This window comes from Scardinius erythrophthalmus, assembly GCF_964197995.2.
Source record: "Scardinius erythrophthalmus genome assembly, chromosome: 19".
In the NCBI taxonomy this organism is placed as follows: Eukaryota; Metazoa; Chordata; class Actinopteri; order Cypriniformes; family Leuciscidae; genus Scardinius; species Scardinius erythrophthalmus.
This window is the reverse complement of record NC_138239.1, coordinates 30,474,432-30,494,726: the sequence shown is the minus strand read 5'-3', so window position 1 is coordinate 30,494,726 and position 20,295 is coordinate 30,474,432. Positions and strand designations below refer to the sequence as shown.

Sequence of the window (20,295 nt, the reverse complement as noted above, 5' to 3'; positions counted from 1 at the left end):
ATTACAATGTATTCCTATTTAACACAGATATATGTTCTGTGCTATTACAGTGGAAACTATAAGCTCAATTTAACAGCACAAGCACCTATTAAATATATTTCCGTAATAGTATTATTGTATAAATATATATTTATATACCTCGAATGTGTTTGAATATTTCGCCAGTATCAGCACTGGGACTTTTCTTACCGTATGTATCACTCTGCTTGTCTGTGTTTGCACAATTTGCATCATTAAGCCAGTAGGGGGTGACAGGTGACTGTCTTTATGAGGGAGCAATTGAACCATTAATTGAACTGATCAGTCCAAAAACATTGATTCATTATTATGTTTAAATGTTAGCAAATGTTAAATATGTGCCTTGTTTTACTTTATTTGCTATTGACATATCCGACCGAACTACAAACTTTCCAGCAATGTCTGGGAAAAGGGAAGCGCTCAATAAGCTTGCGGGTCTGTGCCGCTGAGCACTCAATCCACTCCGCGTTTCGCTTATCAGCTCGTGCACACCAGCTATCTTGGCGTAAATATTTGTTTTCGTTTTTAAACATTTACTTCATCGACATCCTTCTCCGATATATCCATTCTGTTCTCTGTTTTCTCTGTTGTCTGTGTTTCTTTGTCACAAGCTGTATGGTATCGGAGCATTTTAATGAGTACGAGAGTACACAAGCATAGTATCGGACCCGATACTGATACCGGTATTGTGCATCCCTGTTTAAAACCGTGTGTTGGCTGAGGAACACTGGACTGAAAAGTGAGGAATAATCTAAATATCCTTCTGTTGTTTTACATCTCACCACAATTGAACATTCTGCAGTTCCACGTCACCCAGAATCTCCAGCTGATCAATGGAGGTCAAGTCCTGCACTCTGTGCTTGTAATCCAGCAGGTGGGATCCGTTAACTGCTATCTTAAACTGATGAAGCTGACATAGGATGATCATCTGACAAGATGAAGCAAAAAAAAAAAAAAAAAAGTTTATTGATATACCATTTCACAAATACACAATTCTTGCTTCTGAAGACAAATAAAGTAACTCAAATGTTTGATAGAACATGCTAGAATCATGCTACATTAGAAACATGCTAGCAATGTGCTAAACTATTGCTGAAAAATCCAGTATAAACCAGCATATTGGTCCAGACAGGTTTATGCTGGTTCGAGCAGTTAAAGTGCTGAAGCTGGTCAAGCAAAACTGAGCTGCACCAGCACTTCCGCTTCCCATGCAGGGGACCAGCAACCAGCATCCCACGCTGGTCCAAAATGCAAAACATTCCTTATGCTGGTGACCAGCAATGCTGGATTTTTCAGCAGGGACATGTTGGGTCTACTATTTAGGATTATTATTTTTCTTTCGATTCTTATTCTCAGACCAAAGTTTCTAAAATGAATCTGGGGTAACACTTCATTTATAAGATAGGTACTGTTACATATCTTAAATGTACTTACTATAGTAATAACAGCAAATTATGCATATTTACATGCAGCTAACCCTAAACCATTTTGTCTCGCGGTCTGGTTGAAACTAAGGTGGGGTCTGGTGTTGTGCCAAATGTCGAATCAATGTCAAATCATCTCCGTTTTGGTTTATTATCTCATTTGTTGTGCACTAACCTACCTAACCCTAATTATATAGTAACTATTACATCCTGATTCTCTGAAGTTTTCCTTTTCTTGGTGTAGTAATCCCTCAACTAAAAATACAGCTCTTGATTTATTTGTCCAAAATATATACTAGCCTATACATAGCTGTTATTCCCTTTCCTGCCATTGTTGAAATACTATATACTTTCTCTGATTAAATTATTTATCGTAAGTGAACCATTATACCAGAGTATAATTTCTTTCCCCAATTTGAACTGTTAAACAATAAAATGACATATTTACAAAACTGGGTCCAGCTTATTCCCCTTTAAGTGTTTGAACATGGATGTCTTGATTTTCATTTGTATGTATTTCTATCCGGCTATGTAACTAGAAGAGCACTAAACTATTTTCTTTTAGTTGGAATGACCATAGGGTTACATAAACCACTTCTCAGTGTCTTTCTTTTAGGGCTGTCAAAGTTAGCGCGTTAATAACGCGTTAACGCAAAATCATATTAACGGCACTATTTTTTTTAACGCTCGATTAACGCAGCGCGTATTTTCTGTTTGACCCGTGCCCCAAAACCTAGTTGGAGAAATGGAGATACACAGTGTTGCCAACTTCGCGACATTGCAGACCCATTTAGCGATTTTTTCCCTTCAACAAAGCGCCCAAACCTTATTTAGTTTCTGAGAATCTACCGGTACCGCCTGTACTGCTCTCCCAGCACGCGCGCGCGCCCCTCTCTCTCTCGCTCTCTCTCTGCGTCTCGCGCTGGAGAGAGGAGCAGCGCTTTAATTCAGTTAAACACAGATATGATGTTGCTTCTCTAATTTTACATGCAAGTACAGCCGAAATCGCAAAACAGATATTGTGTTTATCTTATGTGTATTTGATTTCATCAGACGACGGCTCGATTATCAGGATTATTGTGCAGATTAACATCTTGGAAGGGAGAGCTGGTTATGTCTTAATGGGTCGCGTTTCAGTCACCATTTCATATTCATTCCGTTGTTTGACAACAGAAACAGTAAAATATACCAATGAAAACAGTTTTATTGAGAATTTAGCTTCATCAAAATGGGCAGAGAGAGAGACAAACTATAATGTAGCCTAATAATAAATAATAAATGTACATTTAGCATTTTCAGAAGAGCTGCCCTGTCATGCAAAAATCTAAACATGTTTGTGTTAATTGCTCAGTGCAAAGAAAGAGAAGTAATGGGAACCTGGTATTTCTTTGTTCTTTCTACATGTGTCTAATAGACATGAACAAGTTCTTTGAAAAACATCTATGACCTTTGAAACATGTCTCGTCTTCATGTTACATGTCTCTTAGTTTCAGTCAGTGAATGAATGGGTGAATGTGAGGCAATATGTAAAGCGCTTTGGAGGCCATGGGTCTGTTGAAAGCGCTATATAAATGCAGTCCATTTACCATAACGTAAACACTGCAGTGTATATTCTTAATAATTCACTCCTATCTCAAATGCAAGACAAGTAAAAACCATGACGCTTGGTTTTAGAACTGTATATTTGCTAGTTTATAAATTAAAAGTTGACGAATGCACCAAGATAAGAGTTCACTCAAAGCATGGCGAGTCCGCTTTTAGCTATTATGCCAGCCGCAGATGGAACCAGCTTCCAGAGGAGATCAGACGTGCTCCTACAATAGTCACTTTCAAATCCAGACTCAAAACACTTCTGTTTAGCTATGCATTTAATGAATGAGCACTGTGCCAATGTTCGTCCGACTGTTTGTACTGTACTGTATTTTATTTTTTATTTTTCTAAACTGTTTTAATTATTCTTATTTCTTTTTATTATTTTAATTTCTTCTATGTAAAGCACTTTGAATTGCCATTGTGTATGAAATGTGCTATATAAATAAACTTGCCTTGCCTTGCCTTGCCTTATGGGTAAATATGTCATACAATTTTACCCATACAATTTTGTTAGGTCTTCAGTAGAATTTTGCTTCCTAATTCAAGTCATTATCTTATTGGAGATACTTATTTGGTTTACAGTTAAACATAAGACGCCATTAAAAATAAACAATCCACTTGTTCCTGACGTGGGATCCTTCTGAAGTCTGTACAAAGATGCAAGCGAGCAGAGTAGAAAAACAATAGCCTAATTCAAAATGGCCCTGAGCACTTGTGGTGTGAACATCTCTGTTGTTATGACACGCTGCTCACTTTAAACGGCAGAAATGGTAAAATGGTTGTCATTTCGTCTCGAGTTCCGAATGTTGACTCAATGTCAGATCATCACCGTTTTTGTTTATTATCTCCTTTGTTGTGAACTGACTACAGCAGCAACAAAATGTGACATTTTGCAGTGTGTTTTCAGAGTTCCTTTGAAAGTCAAATCTAGATAAGTGAAAATCTTTTATTCCTTATCTTGGTGCATTCGTCAACTTTTAATTTATAAACTAGCAAATATACAGTTCTAAAACCAAGCGTCATGGTTTTTACTTGTCTTGCATTTGAGATAGGAGTGAATTATTAAGAATATACACTGCAGTGTTTACGTTATGGTAAATGGACTGCATTTATATAGCGCTTTCAACAGACCCATGGCCTCCAAAGCGCTTTACATATTGCCTCACATTCACCCATTCATTCACTGACGGCGGTGTCAGCCATGCAAGGTGCCATCCAGCTCGTCTTAGGTGTCTTGCTCACGGACACCTCGACACTTGGTCAGGTGGAACCGGGGATTGAACCACCTACCTTCCGGTTTGTAGACAACCTACTGCCGCCCCAGCCGCCCCAATATTATCATGTCTATATAGCAGCAGCAGCAAGCAGTTTATTTCGTCGATGTGAGAAAAAAGCACCATATTCGCTCAAAATCTCCAACAACGCTTTCAATATTATTTAAGGGCTTTGTTTAATTTTTATTTCTAGTGCATCTGATTTCAGATGCATGGTAATTCCAGAACCACGCTATGTAATTTTCTGGTCAGATCGCCTTTGTTTGTATGGTGTTTTGTACAATGAAATTGTAGCATTATGCATAATAATTCAGATTGAAATTTTAGCAATTAATACTAATGGCAGGAGCATGCATTACAAATTCAGACGGCAAAGTTAGAGAATATTATAAACAGCAGCAGCATGCATAGCAAATTCAGATTGCCATGTTAATGAATATTAACAGCAGCAGCATGGATAATAAATTCTAATTATAATGTTCGCAAATAATATTAACAGGGGCAGCTGTATTTTAGTGGCAAAGCATGGCTGGTATATGAACTCGTTAAAATGAATTAAGGATTCAATTATGTTTTCACCTATTCAATGGAGAATAGCGCAGTATTTGTATTTGTAGTATTTGTATTTGTGCAGCAGCAGTGTGCAATTATTACTAAATATTATTAAATAATATAATTATTAATATTATTAATAGCAGCAGCGGCAGAAGAGAGTAGTGAATGTGTGTGAGGGTATAGCGAAAAAGCATTATGGTAAGCATAAGTCATTTACGTCACACAGTTAGTTGGTCTTGGGAGTCGGTAGTTTATCACTACAATGGCGCGATCAGATAATTTTAAGCTGCCAAACTCCGGGAAAGTTTTCAGTCCAATTATCCAGTAAGCGAATGCATTCAAACAATCAGTCCAAAACGGTGCTAATGTAAAGAAAACCAGTCTTATTACATCAGAGATGATAGTGACTCGCGGCCGGTTTTCACTTAATTATTCATTCTGGTGTACGTTTAGCTTTAAACATGAGCTCAGTCATGGCCAGATGATGTAAAAAACAATGTTTCTAGGCTGGATAAAGCAAACCAGAATCTCGCTAATAAAGTTTTGATGGATTCATTTTAGAATTAGTAACAGAGGCTTGGGCACAACTATCAAACTGTCAACTTGAGATTTGAATCCATGGAACAAGGAAGTAGTTCCACATAAAAGAGGGTTTTTAAAGACACACTGTTGTTGTTTCTTATTTATTTACACACTTGTGCTGTCGAACTGTTGTACAGTATAAATGTAGTATCACACTCATAGCCATGTGATTTGGCTGTATATCAGGCCTCCATCCTCGTGCCTACAGCCGAATCACAGCCGTGCAGATTATATACAGCCATATCATTGGTGGTGGTTGAGGAGATTCCCCCCTTCTATGTAAAGTGCTTTGAGTGCAGAGAAAAGAGCTATATAAATGTCATGAATTATTATTATTATATCGTATCGTATGGCTACTCGTGTGATATTGCTCATAATGTATATTATAAATGTATATATATATATATATATATATATATATATATATATATATATATTATATATATATATATATATGTATAGAGTCTACATAGGTGGCATAGGTCAAGTCACCTCCATTTATATAGCGCTTTTATCAATATAGATTGTTTCAAAGCAGCTTTACAGTGATAATGGGAAATTAAAAGTAACAGAGATTGTTGTGGCTTTACAGCAGCTCTAGAATAAAGTTGTTGTCCAGCTAAAGATAGTTTTTGATTGACTCACTTTCATTGCAAAGATCATTAGTTATTAACTTAGGGGCCGCTTACACAACACCGTTTTAACTGAGAACAGAAAACTTTGAAACAGGTTCCAAGGCGTAAGTTTTGAATTTTTTTGAAAAACGTTATCATCTCCATGTAAACTTAAAAAACGTGAATCCTGTGAAAACGGCGACAGCGTGCACATGCATATCATGTGATTAGTCTATGTATGCGCATTTGAATATAATATGTGCGCAGGCGCGTAGTCTTTCTTTACAAGTTGACATCGGCAAATTACTAATCTGGCCTGCATAATACCGAATTTTAAGTCGTTTCCGCGGATCGATGTGAACTGGAATCATTTTTATAACGTTTTATCTGTACAGAAGAAAAGGGAAGGGAAGGAGGCCTTCACAGGGGAGAGACTAGTTGACACTTCAGGACTGCGTTGTCGTCATATCCAGGCGCAGTTCCTTCATCAGATCTGGATACAGCCTGGATCCGGCGGACTACGGTAAACCTCGGGATAAACAGAGAGACTAATATTAGCGTAGACGCCATTCTTCTTATGATATAACGAGTACATCAGGTGTTATGGGAAGTGTTCCCGGTTCCGGCTGACCTAAGAGATGTGTTTTTAGTCTAGATTTAAACTGAGAGTGTCTGCTTCCTGGACAATGTTAGGAAGACTGTTCCAAAGTTTTGGTGCTGAATAGGAAAAGGATCTACCGCCAGCAGTCGATTTTGATATTCTAGGTATTATCAACTAGCCAGAATTTTGAGATCGCTATAGACGTGAAGGACTATAATGCGTTAAGAGCTCGCTCAAGTACTTGGGAGCTAAACCATTTAGTGCTTTGTAAGTAATCAGCAATATTTTAAAATGTATACAATGTTTAATAGGGAGCCAATGCAGTGTTGACAGAACCGGGATGATATGGTCATACTTCCTGGTTCTAGTAAGAACTCTAGCTGCAGCGTTTTGGACCAGCTGGAGTTTGTTTATTAAGCGTACAGGGCAACCACCCATAAGAACATTACAAAAATCTAGCCTTGAGGTCATGAACGCATGAACTAACTGTTCCGCATTTGTCATTGAGAGCATATATCGTTATTTAGAAATATTTTTTTAAAGGGTTGGTTGATTATGATTTCACTTTTTTATCTTTAGTTAGTGTGTAATGTTGCTGTTTGAGCATAAACAACATCTGCAAAGTAACAACGCTCAAAGTTCAAAGCTAAGGGGAGATATTTTCTTTTACACAAATCGCTTTTTAAGGACTACAACAAACAGCTGATAGGGACTACAATGAGCTTCTTCCCAGGTTAGTGACATCACAACCCCTAAAATTTACATAAACCCTAACTCCGGGAACGCGATTTATAGATTGATTAGTATCAATGAATCAATGACAAGAAGATAGTTAACTCCACATCAGCTACATACATTCATCAACTAACCATTCAGAAACGTCCAGTTGTGTTCTACATGTTGTTACTTCTTCTTGAGTCTCTCCATCTTTGTCCGACTCCAGTTTGAACATAAAATGCTAAAAGTTTTTGAAATTTTTGAGTGCATGTCTGTGTGAGGTAATCGGAGCTGCAAACAAGCTCCGCCCTCTGTGCCGGGAGCAGCAGCTCATTTGCATTTAAAGGGTTAGTTCACCCAAAAATGAAAATTCTGTCAGTAATTACTCACCCTCATGTTGCTGGTCATGTGTGTGATGTGTGTGAAGTACAACACAGAAGCGCTGACGTACAACACAGAAGCGCTACGCTGTTACACTATGTGAACTAACTCAGAGGCCCACATAGAAGAAAATGAATAGTTGAATAAAGTCGTTATTTTTATTTTTTTTGCAAACAAAAGTATTCTCGTCGCTTGATAAACTTAAGTTTGAGCCACTGTAATCACTTGGACTATTTTAAACATTGTCTAAAAAACTAACTTTTCTGGGCTGGCAAGTTTCAATAACATAGAAGCCTATGGAGGAGTGAGACAGCTCTCAGATTTAATCAAAGATATCTTAATTTGTGTTCCGAAGATGAACAAAAGTCTTACGGGGTTGGAACAACATGAGGGTGAGTAATTACTGACATAATTTTCATTTTTGGGTAAACTAACCCTTTAAAGGGACACACATAAACTGTTTTTGCTCACCCTCAAAAAGTGACCATTTTAACATGCTATAAAAAATATCTGTGTGTTAGACAGTATTCTAGGTTATTATGTGCGGAGGTTTTTGGTCCAATAATTAGAATCTCAGTTTTTTTCAGAATTAAGTAGTAGGAAATTACTAGTCATCCAGTTTTTTATATTAGCTATGCATTCCGTTAATTTTGTAAATTGGTAGGTTTCGTCAGGGCTCAAAGAAATATACAGCTGAGTATCATTAGCATAACAGTGAAAACTAATGCCATGCTTCCAAGCAAAGGTCAGAGGTACCTCAAAGTAGTTTCCAGCTGAAAAGGGAAAGTATGGCAGTTCACGCTCCTCTGGCCCCCATGACTGGCTGAGAAGAGAGTTCCTGATAAGCATGCCAGATTTGATGTGTGAGTTAAGGTGCAGGGCGATGTTGTTTGATTGGCTACACCTTAGGTTAACAGTGAAACTTGAGAAAAGACAAAACAAGATAATTAGATGTCAAAGGCAAAAACTGTACAAAAGATAAGTTAAGTATCTACTACCTGTGAGGGAATAAGCTGATATGCCCTTTGATTGTTATATGCTGCCCTGGAATGACTCCTCTAAGTAAACTGCCCTTGTAGGGTATGCTCTGCAAAATCACAGTTCATGTTGTGAGTCATGTATTTTTCATGTTAATATGAAGTGCATTTTTTTCATTAATAAGAAAAAAATGAATTATGCAAAATCAGTTGTTGATGTCAGGTGCAGGGATGCTAAACTTACTTGGTCATCTGATTTTGAAAATATTGCCTGTGCAAAAACAGAAAATATGTCATTGCAAAGTTGAAATGCATATTATTTACCCTTTTCATCAACATCATTTTCAGCTTTATCCTTATGTTTTGTATACAAATATAAATTGTGATATAAATTATGCCCAAATGATATTAATTATGCATACATGGAGCTGAACTAACTGTATAATACTGTTTAAAAACCTCAAAGTTGGCCAGTCTGTGCACTGTAATCTAAGGACAGGGTCAGGGTGGCTACTATGTTTTTAAAAAGATATATATTTTTGGTCACTATATCATTCCCATACTTGAGTGTTAACTATTATACTAACATTTGGAATGTAATAATGATGAAATGAATAATAAAGAATGAGTAGGTGTGTCCACATTTTTTGAATAGTAGTGTTTGTCACTTACTGAGTCAGGGATAAAGCCAATGGCATGCAGGTCTACTTTTCCAGAGACTGAAAATGTGTCGACCATCTCAAGAGGAATTCTGTGTTCATACTCCAAAATGTGAATGCCATTTACTGCTACCTACAAGTAAATTCCTGTCACTTAACAAATCAAAAATTTCTCTCTGGAAATATCTCTATTACAACAACTACTAAGAATAATAATTAATATCTGGGTTTAAATGCTTGAAACCAGATAGGCTGAAGACTGTTAACTAGCTAATATAATAAAAACCTGATATAATGTTTCACACTCACTTTGAAAACATCACAAAGTACCAAGATAATGGTCTCAAAGGTAGCTCCTTGTTTAAAAGGCATGAGGTCCATATTTTCTTCTTTTCCCCAGTTTTCGTGTTGTAAAGTGTTGCACACGATCTGTGGAGAGCTGCTGAAGCGGGGATTGAAGTGAAAGGCAACATCCGCCCGTGGCTTTGTGCTGCAGCCACATGTCATATCAAACTGAAACCTATGGAAGCACATATTGTATTACACTGAAATATTTGTACCTCCCTTTTTAGTAGGCCTCATTTGTAGTAAGCCTACGTCAATGTGATCACTTGGAACCTACTACGACAACTGAAATGAGAAAATAACATTTAGGTGAAATATAGGGTTTTTAATTGAGTATACTGTATTCATATAAATGGAGTTATTGCTAAAATACCACCTGTAGTGAATCTCACCTGGCTGTACCACAACTTTTAAATGTGAAAATTTAGGTGAATTGTATAGTAAATTCTTATTTATAAAATTGGGGGGGAGTCCACCCATAGCATATCATTGTGAGACAATTAACAGTGTATGTGAACATGCCATAGTCCTAAATATATAAAACTAAAAAATCACTTGAATGAATGAATTATTTGACATTGCTTATACGTTTGCATTGTAATTTGTGGGTGGAACATTCAGACGGTTCCATATGCAGCAGACGATAGTGTTCACTACATTAAATGAATCTGGGACACAGCGGGCATAGAACCTTAATCATAAATAATTATAAAAAAAAAAAATGAATGAAGAATATGGCATGCTTTAAGATTAACATGTAATTTATCATTAGAGTAAACCAGCGGATGTACTGAGTTGACTTTACCTGTCAGCATCATGATGAACACATCCCTGTATAACAATCATCTCTCCTGGGTGAAGACCACCCGGTATAATTTCAGTGAAGGGGACAGTCTGGTGAAAATAAAAATAAAAACCACGTTCATAATGTTATAAACACAATCATTTTGCATTTTATTGCAGTCTAGGTTACTATTATGATGCTTAAAAAAACAAACAGACAAACAAACAAACAAACAAACGCTTGAGAAAGGTTAATTTCGTAGGCTATAATACAGTAGCCTACGTATTGTTGTCGTAGCCTTTGCTTAGGCTGTAAGGGCGTCTCAAATAAATAAATCGATGACTTACCGGACTGAGAATCGTCTTTTTTGCATTTGCGACTGACATTAATATTCCTCTATTTAAGAATAATATACTTAAAGTTCTCAAAACAACGCGGCCTTGCTAAAATCCCGTTTTCTCCATTGACAAAGGAGTGACAGGCGCGTCTCAAAATCTACGGAGCTGCCTGCTGAAACACCATGTTTGAGCATCATTTGTAGGAGGGTCCAGACTGAAAAAACGAACGCGAGAGAGATCAAATCTGCGCGAGAGGAATATGAAGTAGGCAACGACTTAATTATAAATAAAATGAACGCAGACTACAGCATGTTTTAAGATGTATAGTCTACAGTAAAATGTCTAATAATGCCCCCCTCCCCCCATATTATTGTTATATAGGCTACTGCAGATTGTTGTTTTAGGCTACTTGATTTAATTACAAATAAATCATAAATCAAATTAGTTCTATAAAAAAAAAAATGATTTTCTTTATTTTTTAGCCATTAACTTAATGACACTCAAGTGCATGCTTGTCAACATAAGACTCTACACAGAGGAAATTAGAAATTGGCGGATGATTAAAAAATATTGAATCACCAATAAATCCAAAATATCGAATCACCTAGGTATAACACGTTATTTCCGATGACCCGAAGCCCTAAAATTAAACTTAAATTTTGTCCAGAAAGCTTATTTCATTTCATTTTGATGATATTTTATCTATTTTCCTACCTTAAAATTACTAGATATTTATCAATAAATAATAAATAATAAATTAAGCACGTTCTTTCAATTTACATTCCCTTTTCATTGGGTGCTCTGTGCTCACGTTGGACGTCTCTGGTGTTTCCGTCGACCTCTTGTGGAAAGAAATAATATAACATGATGTTTCATGATTTTTGCACTAGATGGCCATATAGTATAGTGCAGAATTTATATTTTTTGACAAATTAAAATCCTAACATTCCATGTATTCCTATGGAGGTCAAATTGACCAGTGAGGGAAAGATTTGTTACTTTCTTATTTATTTCAATTTTAAATAAATAAATAATAATTTCGGGTTCAAAATGACCCGTGGGAAGGATGAAGAAACAGACGCAGCTGGATCATTTCCATAATGACCAACACAATCCACCAGATTAGCATCTGGTTTAAGATGTGCTACCAGTAAATTGACTAGCGCAGACCTTAATAAATCACCTTGCATGATTCATTTAAATACTCTCCTCCCATAAATTAAAATGCAATCACCTTACAAAGCAAAGTTGTCTGGGATGTACAGTAGTTTTACAAGTTTGTACACTGACCTAAACATTTGACTCACAAACCTCAAGATTGGTGACATCTTGCAGAATTTTTTTAAAAGGTGAGATCTTAACATCACAACACAACAAATAACCAATAATAAAGATAAAACTTTTTTTTTTTTTTTTTTTGGTCAGCAAACAGAGATACAATAATTCTCTTACAAACCTCATAATTTATTCATGCTGCAATTCATGATGGGAAATCACAAACCCTTACATTTCATCAATATTGTTCAAAGTTCTTTGTTCAGACAAGTTGGGGGACAACATTTGGGTGAATTCTGTTGGTCTACCATGGTGTTTTATGCAGTTTAAAGTAATTCACACTTCTTAGCACTACTTGAATCAAATGGTCTCATAAACCGTTGCTTTTTTAACAATGTAACTAATTGGTTTAATTAATCCAACTTTTAAACATGTTTTACCTATGAACTTGACACAAGGAGGAAAAGAAAATAATGTTAGAGCCCCCAATAAGAAAACCAAAAGCAACAATGGCAAAAATTCCACAAGAAAATAGTTTAAACATAAAAAAAAAACAGTAGAGTAAACTTTAATCTTTGCATATCAATAGTTCATTTCACTATCAGTCAGTTTGCAATATTGTGTCTAATATGCAAGTTACTAAATAACTTTTTTATTGAAATCTTTATAAAAGTAATATCAACACAAATAGTGTTGTTGGTCTGAATAGCATGGATGTGATTACCTGTGACATTGTGTCACAACTATTATTATAATTATATTTATATTCATTTTAAATATATTACATATTGTAGCATAATCCACAATGATTTAATATTTGGGAGAGGGAAAAGGTGGTGTTTATGTATTTATCGTTTTATATTCTGACATGAGTCAGTGTCCAAAGATGTCCATAGCATGTTTAGAAAAACAATTACAAAGCAGCACAGTGAAAAAAAAAAAAAAAAAAAAATTCTGTGTGAACAGGCTCTTAAATATGTTCTGTTGTAAAGTACAATGTAAATGAAAAATCTTCAACGCAAAAGAAGGATTCTGGAAAGTTATTCTGGAATTGCAATTCAAGAAGATACAAAGTGATTGTGGCTCTACATTTAGACACTCATTCCAACTCATGTAGAAATGTGGAACCTGGATATCAAAACAATTATACAAGAAGTGGTATAATTCTTTCTAATAATTAAAGAACAAGAATGTGTCATGTGAAAGGTAAAAAAAAAAAAAATATATATTTTTTTTTCATAAAGCATGAAGGAAATAATAAGTAATAAAATTAAGAGTATGTGGGCCTCTTACTAGTTCAAATGAGGTCCAAATCTGTGTATGAAATCCCTAAATCAATTTTACACTTTCCAAAAAAAAAAAACCTAAAAGAATTCCCTGATGCCCCGTCATGGCATTTGCACAGACAAACACAGTTTTCCATGTAAAGATGAAATGTGAATTGCAGAATTCATGTGGCTTTAAGTAGTCTTTTTAACCACATGGATGAAATAACAGGGCGCTTCTCCTTGCCCTGGGGTGTACTGCTTGAAGTCACCATATACATTGTGCTCGCATTTTCCAAAAAATGATGCTCTTAAAATCTCCTTAAAACTCTCCACACGATGGGGGTAGTATGAAAGGCGGAATTTACTACAAGACACAAAGAAAAAAACATATGAATAAAAACATAATGTATAACCAATTCCTGATACACACATACATTTTCAATGTATATAAAATATACACATTCATAATTCACACATTTATAATTTCATATAAAATAGTAATAGATCAACAAAAACGACAAGTAATGAGGTATTGAAAGAACTGTTAAGCAACTAGTGTTTGTGTCGAACCTCTAAAAAGTATCTAAACATATTCTTTCCAATTCTACAAATAATTTTGGATTTATCTTAAATGCTAACTACAAATTATTTTACATATAATAGGGATGCATTGATTGTTTGGCTACCGGCCGGCATAAATCTGTTCATAAATTCAAGGCTGATCTTTTTTATAACTGCGACATGCACAGATTTACATATGAATAAACACTTGCTCAGCCCTTAAAGCATGACATCACTGGAGGCTGTATTATTGCATACTGTAAAGCATTCAGATGATTATGGCTGATTGTTTTAAAAATATACATAAGTATTAACTGAAAGGTCCCCGTTTTCAAGAATCGCTGAGGTAATTGTTCTGGCTCAGTAAACTTAGAGATAGAGGACAAATATCCTGCAAATGAATGTAAAAAAATAGATATGGTGGAATGGACTGGAGCAGCATGAGGGTGTGTAAATGATAACAAAATGTAAATTTTTGTATGACATCACTCTGAGGACAACTAAGGGACTCATACGCAAGTATTACAAAAGGTTCAAACATTCAATGATGCTCCAGAAGGAAACACGATGCATTTAGAACCGGGGCTGTAAACATTTGAACAGGATGATATGTACATTTTTCTTATTTTGTTTAAATATCAATATTACATTTTCATATAGTACTGCCCTTCGGAAACTACAAAGGATACTTACATGTCTCCCAGAAGACAAATTAAGTACAATTTACCTTCATCTTCAAATTCAAAAAGTTTACAACCCCTGGTTTTTAATGCATAGTGTTTCTTTTTGGAGCATCATTGAATGTTTGAACCTTTTGTAATACCTGCGTATGAGTCCCTCAATTGTCCTCAGTGTGAAAGGATGGATCTCAAAATCATAGTCACTGCTGTAAAGGATTCAAATATGCAAAATATGCTAGAAAACAAAAGAATTTGCATGGTGTAATGGTACACAGAAGTCACGGTTCGCTACTTAACTTGGTTTTGGGGTCACGGTTCGAAACAAGTTCAGTTCAACAGGAAAAAGGGTCACACTTTAGTTTAGGGTCCAATTCTCACTATTAACTATGATTTTTTTAAATTACTGCTTATTAGTTAGTAAGGTTTTTAAATTTAGGTATGGAACTTAAGGAATGGATTAAGAAATGTAGAATAAGGTCATGCAGAATAAGGCAATAATATGTACTAAAAAACAGTCAATATCCTAGTAATATGCATGCTAATAATAAACAACTAGTTAATAGTGAGAATTGGACCCTAAAATAAAGTGTTACCGGAAAAAGCAACACATGCACAGTGCAAGGTTTCTTTTATTTGATTTTGAACAGATAGTAGTGCAAATTACAGTTTGTCCCACCAAACAGCATTTAGTCCCCCTGAGGTAGTTGGTACAGTACAGCCTCCTATAGTGTATTAAGCACTGATAATGCATCACAACCACCCAAAAACTGACCCCACCAGAAGGTCACAGTACCTCGTCTCAGGCGGAGTCTGAATGTCCTCTGGTTGAGGCAGTATTAGAGTGTAGTCCAGTGTAATCATGTGAGGCTTGTTATTAACCCACAGCACTGAGGTGGATATGTCCTGCCTCAGGTCACTCTGAAACATAAGTCCTTAAGTATATGAGCCTCACAGAATGCAACAGAGTAATTTTTTTAAGTTTAAATTTAAATTGATAAAAATATGACTTGCTTAATGAGTCATTATAGTGTATATAATTTATTATATACTATGGTATAGCTACTCCAGATTTAAGCATAATTTTATAGAATGATTCACCAACTACAGATCCTGTCAAACTGTATGTTTTTTTTTTTAATTCCTTCTTATATGACTATATTTTTTCATTTTTTTTGCAGCTAACAAACAATCAAGTGAATGCATAACTTTAGTTAAAAGCCAAGCACCATTATAGTCTATGCTATTCTTAAAACACAATGAAGTGAACTGTGATGTGGTTACATGTACACAACTGGGTTCCCTTTCAGTCAGTCACGTTCGACATTACTTTCTCAGGCGAGATCCCAATTCGTCAGTCGTTCTGACGTAACTTCTCAGTTCCCTCCTTCAGGGAATGAGGATTGCATAAGTAACCGAGACGTTTTACCTTATAGTAAATATTCTTTCCTTGGGGCGCTTGACCAGTCTCGAGGATGTAATCATAGTTACGGTGGTCAATAATTAGGATCCCTCCAGGTTTCACCATGCTAGCTATGTTTTGCAAGGCAAGCTTCTGATCACTCTGGTCCCCTGTGAGATATGAGAAAGAAGTTATTTAGATAAATCTGTCAAAATCTGAAACCTATTTTGCTTTGGTATTCTTACCTTTGAAGTCTGGTAAATGAGCGAATGAGTTCCCTAGACAGATTACTGCATCAAAACCATCTCCAGGTTTCTTCACATCTTCGTGTAATGTTAGCCAGTTGGCCTCTTCAATTACTAAAAAGACCATGGAGAAACCTTTAAATTTTTTTTTTTTTTTTTTATTCTCACTCAAAACAGAGATCTTCATTACCCCAGTTATCGAAGGCTGGCTCTTTTCTCCTCTCCCATCTCTCTTTAAGAGCATATTTCAGCATTTTGTCACTGGCATCCACACTAACCACTTTGAATCCCTCCTCTACCAACATGATGGAATCCACCCTTAAAAAAAGGTAAAAATGTGCAAACGTAAAACCATGTGCAAATATACATGTCAACACCATTGCTGAGTATTTTCTCCTTAAAACTGCAGTGAACAAAAGAATGTCTCAAAAACGCGGTTTGGAATCGCCGGTGTTTCTGACGTCACAAACTAACCAATCACGTCAACATGCCGGTGGGCTTTAGCATTTCGTTTACTATGCTGCAAAGCAGGCGAGTCTCAAGAGAAGCCAGGCTATCCTGGTATATGTTTCAGTTGATATGAAAAATCATTTACATTTAGCAATATAGCAGGTGAATTTTGTACAGTATATGATGTATATTATGATGTTATAATGAACTATATACCTTTCTCCACTGACATTCTGAGTTGTTCAAAGCATTTCTAAGGATACTGATTTTTAGAAGGCAGCCGTTGAAACTCTGAGATGGTGAACGGGAACATGTTTTTTGTAACATTAGCAACACATTATTAGCTGTTTGATAAAGTAGTCAAGCAAAAGGCTAATCATATTAATTACCATTATGCGTCAAGCATACCATTATGTGCCAAGTTGTAAAGGGCGATACATAAAATACATCATCATTCTGATACATCGGCTTGTAGAAGACCTTGTAAAATTCACTCTTCCACTTCTTCTGAATCAGTTTCTGGTTCAAACAAATATGGCTGAATTAAACCAGTATTTCCACTTGCTATTATGCAGCGTTTATTATGGTAAAGTTGACCGAGTGGATCTCTCAGCTGGTGTAAGTGATTGGAGGCGGGGCTAATTTGTATATTAATGTATCCGCGTATACCAGGGATGGGGAACGTCGGTCCTGGAGGGCTGCTGTCCTGCAGAGTTTAGTTCCAACCCTAATCAAACACACCTGAACAAGCTAATTAATGTCTTCAGGATCACTAAGCCTACAGGCAGGTGAGTTTTTATCAGGGTTGGAACTAAACTCTGCAGGACAGCGGCCCTCCAGGACCGACGTTCCCCATCCCTGGCCTATACTAAATGAAGCAAGGGTGTAGAGTTACATTCAAGCTATTTTAAGGCATGAAGAATTTTTTTTCACAGAATTTTTATTTATTTATGTCATTTTGGTGATCAAAGATGAGTTTTAAGGGATACAATTATTGACTACAGGGGGACTAGTCCCAGACTAAAATGCATGTTTGAGCTGTTTTAACTGAAACCAACTTGCACTGATATATCCAAAAATATGTCAGTGCCATTGTTTTGGCTCAAGATGCACACCAGTAATGTTTGTTTCTAAGGCACGTTTATAAAAGCTACTTAATTGTCCTAATTAAACTAAGGCCTAATCCTGGCTTAATCTAAGCTCTGTCTTTGAAACCAGGCCATAGATTATTAGTATAGGCTTCTGCTGACTTAATTTTTTGTACACACAGGTGCTATATTAAGCAGCACATAAGGTACTGAATGAACAGTGTTTCTGTTGCTACATGAAAACGTCTGAAACGTCTGTTGCTAATCCAATCTGTGAAAAATTGCGCAAACGTCTCTACAGGATGCAGAAACTTTGTGGAGTTTCAGGAACAAGACAAGAATGGTACATTGTAAACATATACAGCGAAACTAGAGAGCCATTTTATTTCAGATTTGAAGTACCTCACAAAGCTCAGTGCAAGTAGACCATTAATGAACAAAAAACTCTGGGAAATGTAATGCATGTGTAATCCAATAGAAAAACAGAACAACATGTTTGGGCTGGAGTTCAAAGGTACGTCTAAACAGAAAACAGGTTTTGTAGGTCATGCTGAGTTAACAATTGTCCATTAAGACTCCACAAAATATATATATAAAATGTTTGTAACTACCTCGCCCCCATTTTCACTTAGCCTTCTTTCATCTCTTTATGCTGTACCTACAAAATATATTTCAATAAACATATAATGTATTACTTTTTTGGTGTCATACAGATTTGTTTTTGCAGTCAAATTCAAATGCCACTTTAAAAAAAAAAATCATTGACACTTTACAATAAGTTTTTATTATTTAACATTAGTTAACTACTGCTCATTTAGTTAACATGAACTAAGAATGAACAATACCTCTATAGAATTTATTTAATCTTAGTAACTACCAAACAATGACTATTTTTATTAACTAACATTAACAAAGATTAATAAATACTGTAACATATGTATTGCTCATTCATTTGTTAGTTCATGTTAGTTAATACATTAATCTAGTTAAAAGCTTAGTATTATTCTAAGTAACGTTATTACAATTTTATTGTAAGTGTTACAGGATCATCTTTCAAAAGTATATTTAGACTATCTATTACACAAAAAGATAAAACGTTTTTTTTTTTTTTTTTTAAATATAGAACACACAACGGCTCTTATATAACATCACTTAAAATACAGCTGCCAGTGGCCCAGTGACAAAAAAAAAAAAAAAAAGAAAAGCACAAGTTGGACTGGCTGCAAAACTGACTTTGTGTAATTTAGCCAAATGGCATTCCACTCATCAAAAAAGCTTCAAGGCCAACCCACATGACCCAGATTAGTAGCTAAGAGGTGGAGTTGAGTAAACCAAGACAGTAACCAATCTATCAGTGGACTAAATGTCCATAAGGCTAAATGCTTCGTTATTAAATCTGAAATGACTCCCACTCCTATCAATCGGACAGATAAGCAGAGTAAATAAAGTACTACAGTCGCCCTGGCCTTGCCCATCAGATATCACGTGAGGGAGTTTTATTAGTTTTATTCATTTCTTAATTTGATAAGTTTTATTTAGTTCATACCCTGTACCGCAGGCTACATCCAGCACCCTCTCAACCCCATGTTTTCTGAGCAGGGAAAACACCCAGCTCTTGTACTCTTCTGTCCGGCTCCGAGTGTCTCCAATGTACAGCTGCCACACTTTCGCTGCTTTACCGTCGGCATACTGATCAGGAAGACCAACTGCACCTATACCGAGAGAGCGTGTACGGTAAACACTGTCCACCATACTGAATTATCACACCACGTGAACTGTTCGTCTTCCGGATCTGAAATAAACCTCCTGCCTGTTTTCTGTCCTCGTTAGTCTGCGTCTCTTTTCATGCTCACATATCTGTTGACATTTATATTGCGTCTGTGTTGAAACGGAAACTTTTGACCAATCGGACGCCAGTATACACTTACGCCTACATTGCAATTGGCCGAGACGTGTGATGACGCGCCAGGCTGCTGACACACCCGATCTGTATTTCATCATATTTTTAAATGGTTAAAATGAGATGTCAAGAAGAGTCGAAATCAAAATGTCAAAATGTCGAAATGTGGGTCTTAGGAACTAAAATATATTTAGAACATTTTGCGTCTGAAGTTGTGCTTATCAAAAAAACAAAAAAAAAAAACAAAAAAAAAAAAAAAAAAAAACACCTGCCTCTGAGAGTTTTTAAAATGGATATTTATGGAAAGAAAAAAGTCTCATAGCTGTTTTCTATGTCCATTGTTTTCATTTGTGAGTTTGTCTTATTTAAGATAATACACTGAAAAGTAACATGTTACTTGACATTTTGATGTAGGCTAATAGTCCAATTACAGTCATGATAAAGCTATGAAAATGTATAATTTACTGTCTGTAAATTAGTTTTCTTCAGTTGCAGCAGACAAAGTCTGGACTCAGCACAATTTTTTTGCACTTGCATTCTTGAACAGATAATCTCTTTCCACCCCCT

General features: G+C 35.9%; 2 protein-coding genes across 3 annotated transcripts; both read right to left on the bottom strand.

Moving 5' to 3' along the window:
- Positions 1–355: 355 nt before the first annotated feature.
- Positions 356–11,057, bottom strand: lgals8b (galectin 8b). 2 transcript variants are annotated; one of them, XM_081394115.1, is made up of 8 exons: positions 10,872–11,057; positions 10,546–10,634; positions 9,705–9,915; positions 9,409–9,528; positions 8,981–9,007; positions 8,758–8,846; positions 8,516–8,681; positions 356–946 (listed from the first exon to the last, which is right to left on the bottom strand). In XM_081394115.1, exons 1-8 carry the CDS (start codon positions 10,908–10,910, stop codon positions 797–799), a joined length of 891 nt encoding a protein of 296 aa, XP_081250241.1. In that variant the 5' UTR covers positions 10,911–11,057; the 3' UTR covers positions 356–796. The 2 variants fall into 2 exon arrangements, with proteins under 2 accessions (XP_081250241.1, XP_081250242.1); XM_081394116.1 differs by lacking the exon at positions 9,409–9,528 and having other exon boundaries at positions 739–946; positions 10,872–11,033.
- A 1,250-nt stretch (positions 11,058–12,307) lies between these two features.
- gnmt (glycine N-methyltransferase) lies at positions 12,308–19,714 on the bottom strand. The gene is made up of 6 exons (XM_081394425.1): positions 19,375–19,714; positions 16,481–16,608; positions 16,291–16,404; positions 16,073–16,215; positions 15,440–15,564; positions 12,308–13,769 (listed from the first exon to the last, which is right to left on the bottom strand). The coding sequence occupies exons 1-6, from the start codon at positions 19,578–19,580 to the stop codon at positions 13,598–13,600; spliced, it is 888 nt and encodes a 295-aa protein (XP_081250551.1). The 5' UTR covers positions 19,581–19,714; the 3' UTR covers positions 12,308–13,597.
- Between the last annotated feature and the right edge of the window lie 581 nt (positions 19,715–20,295).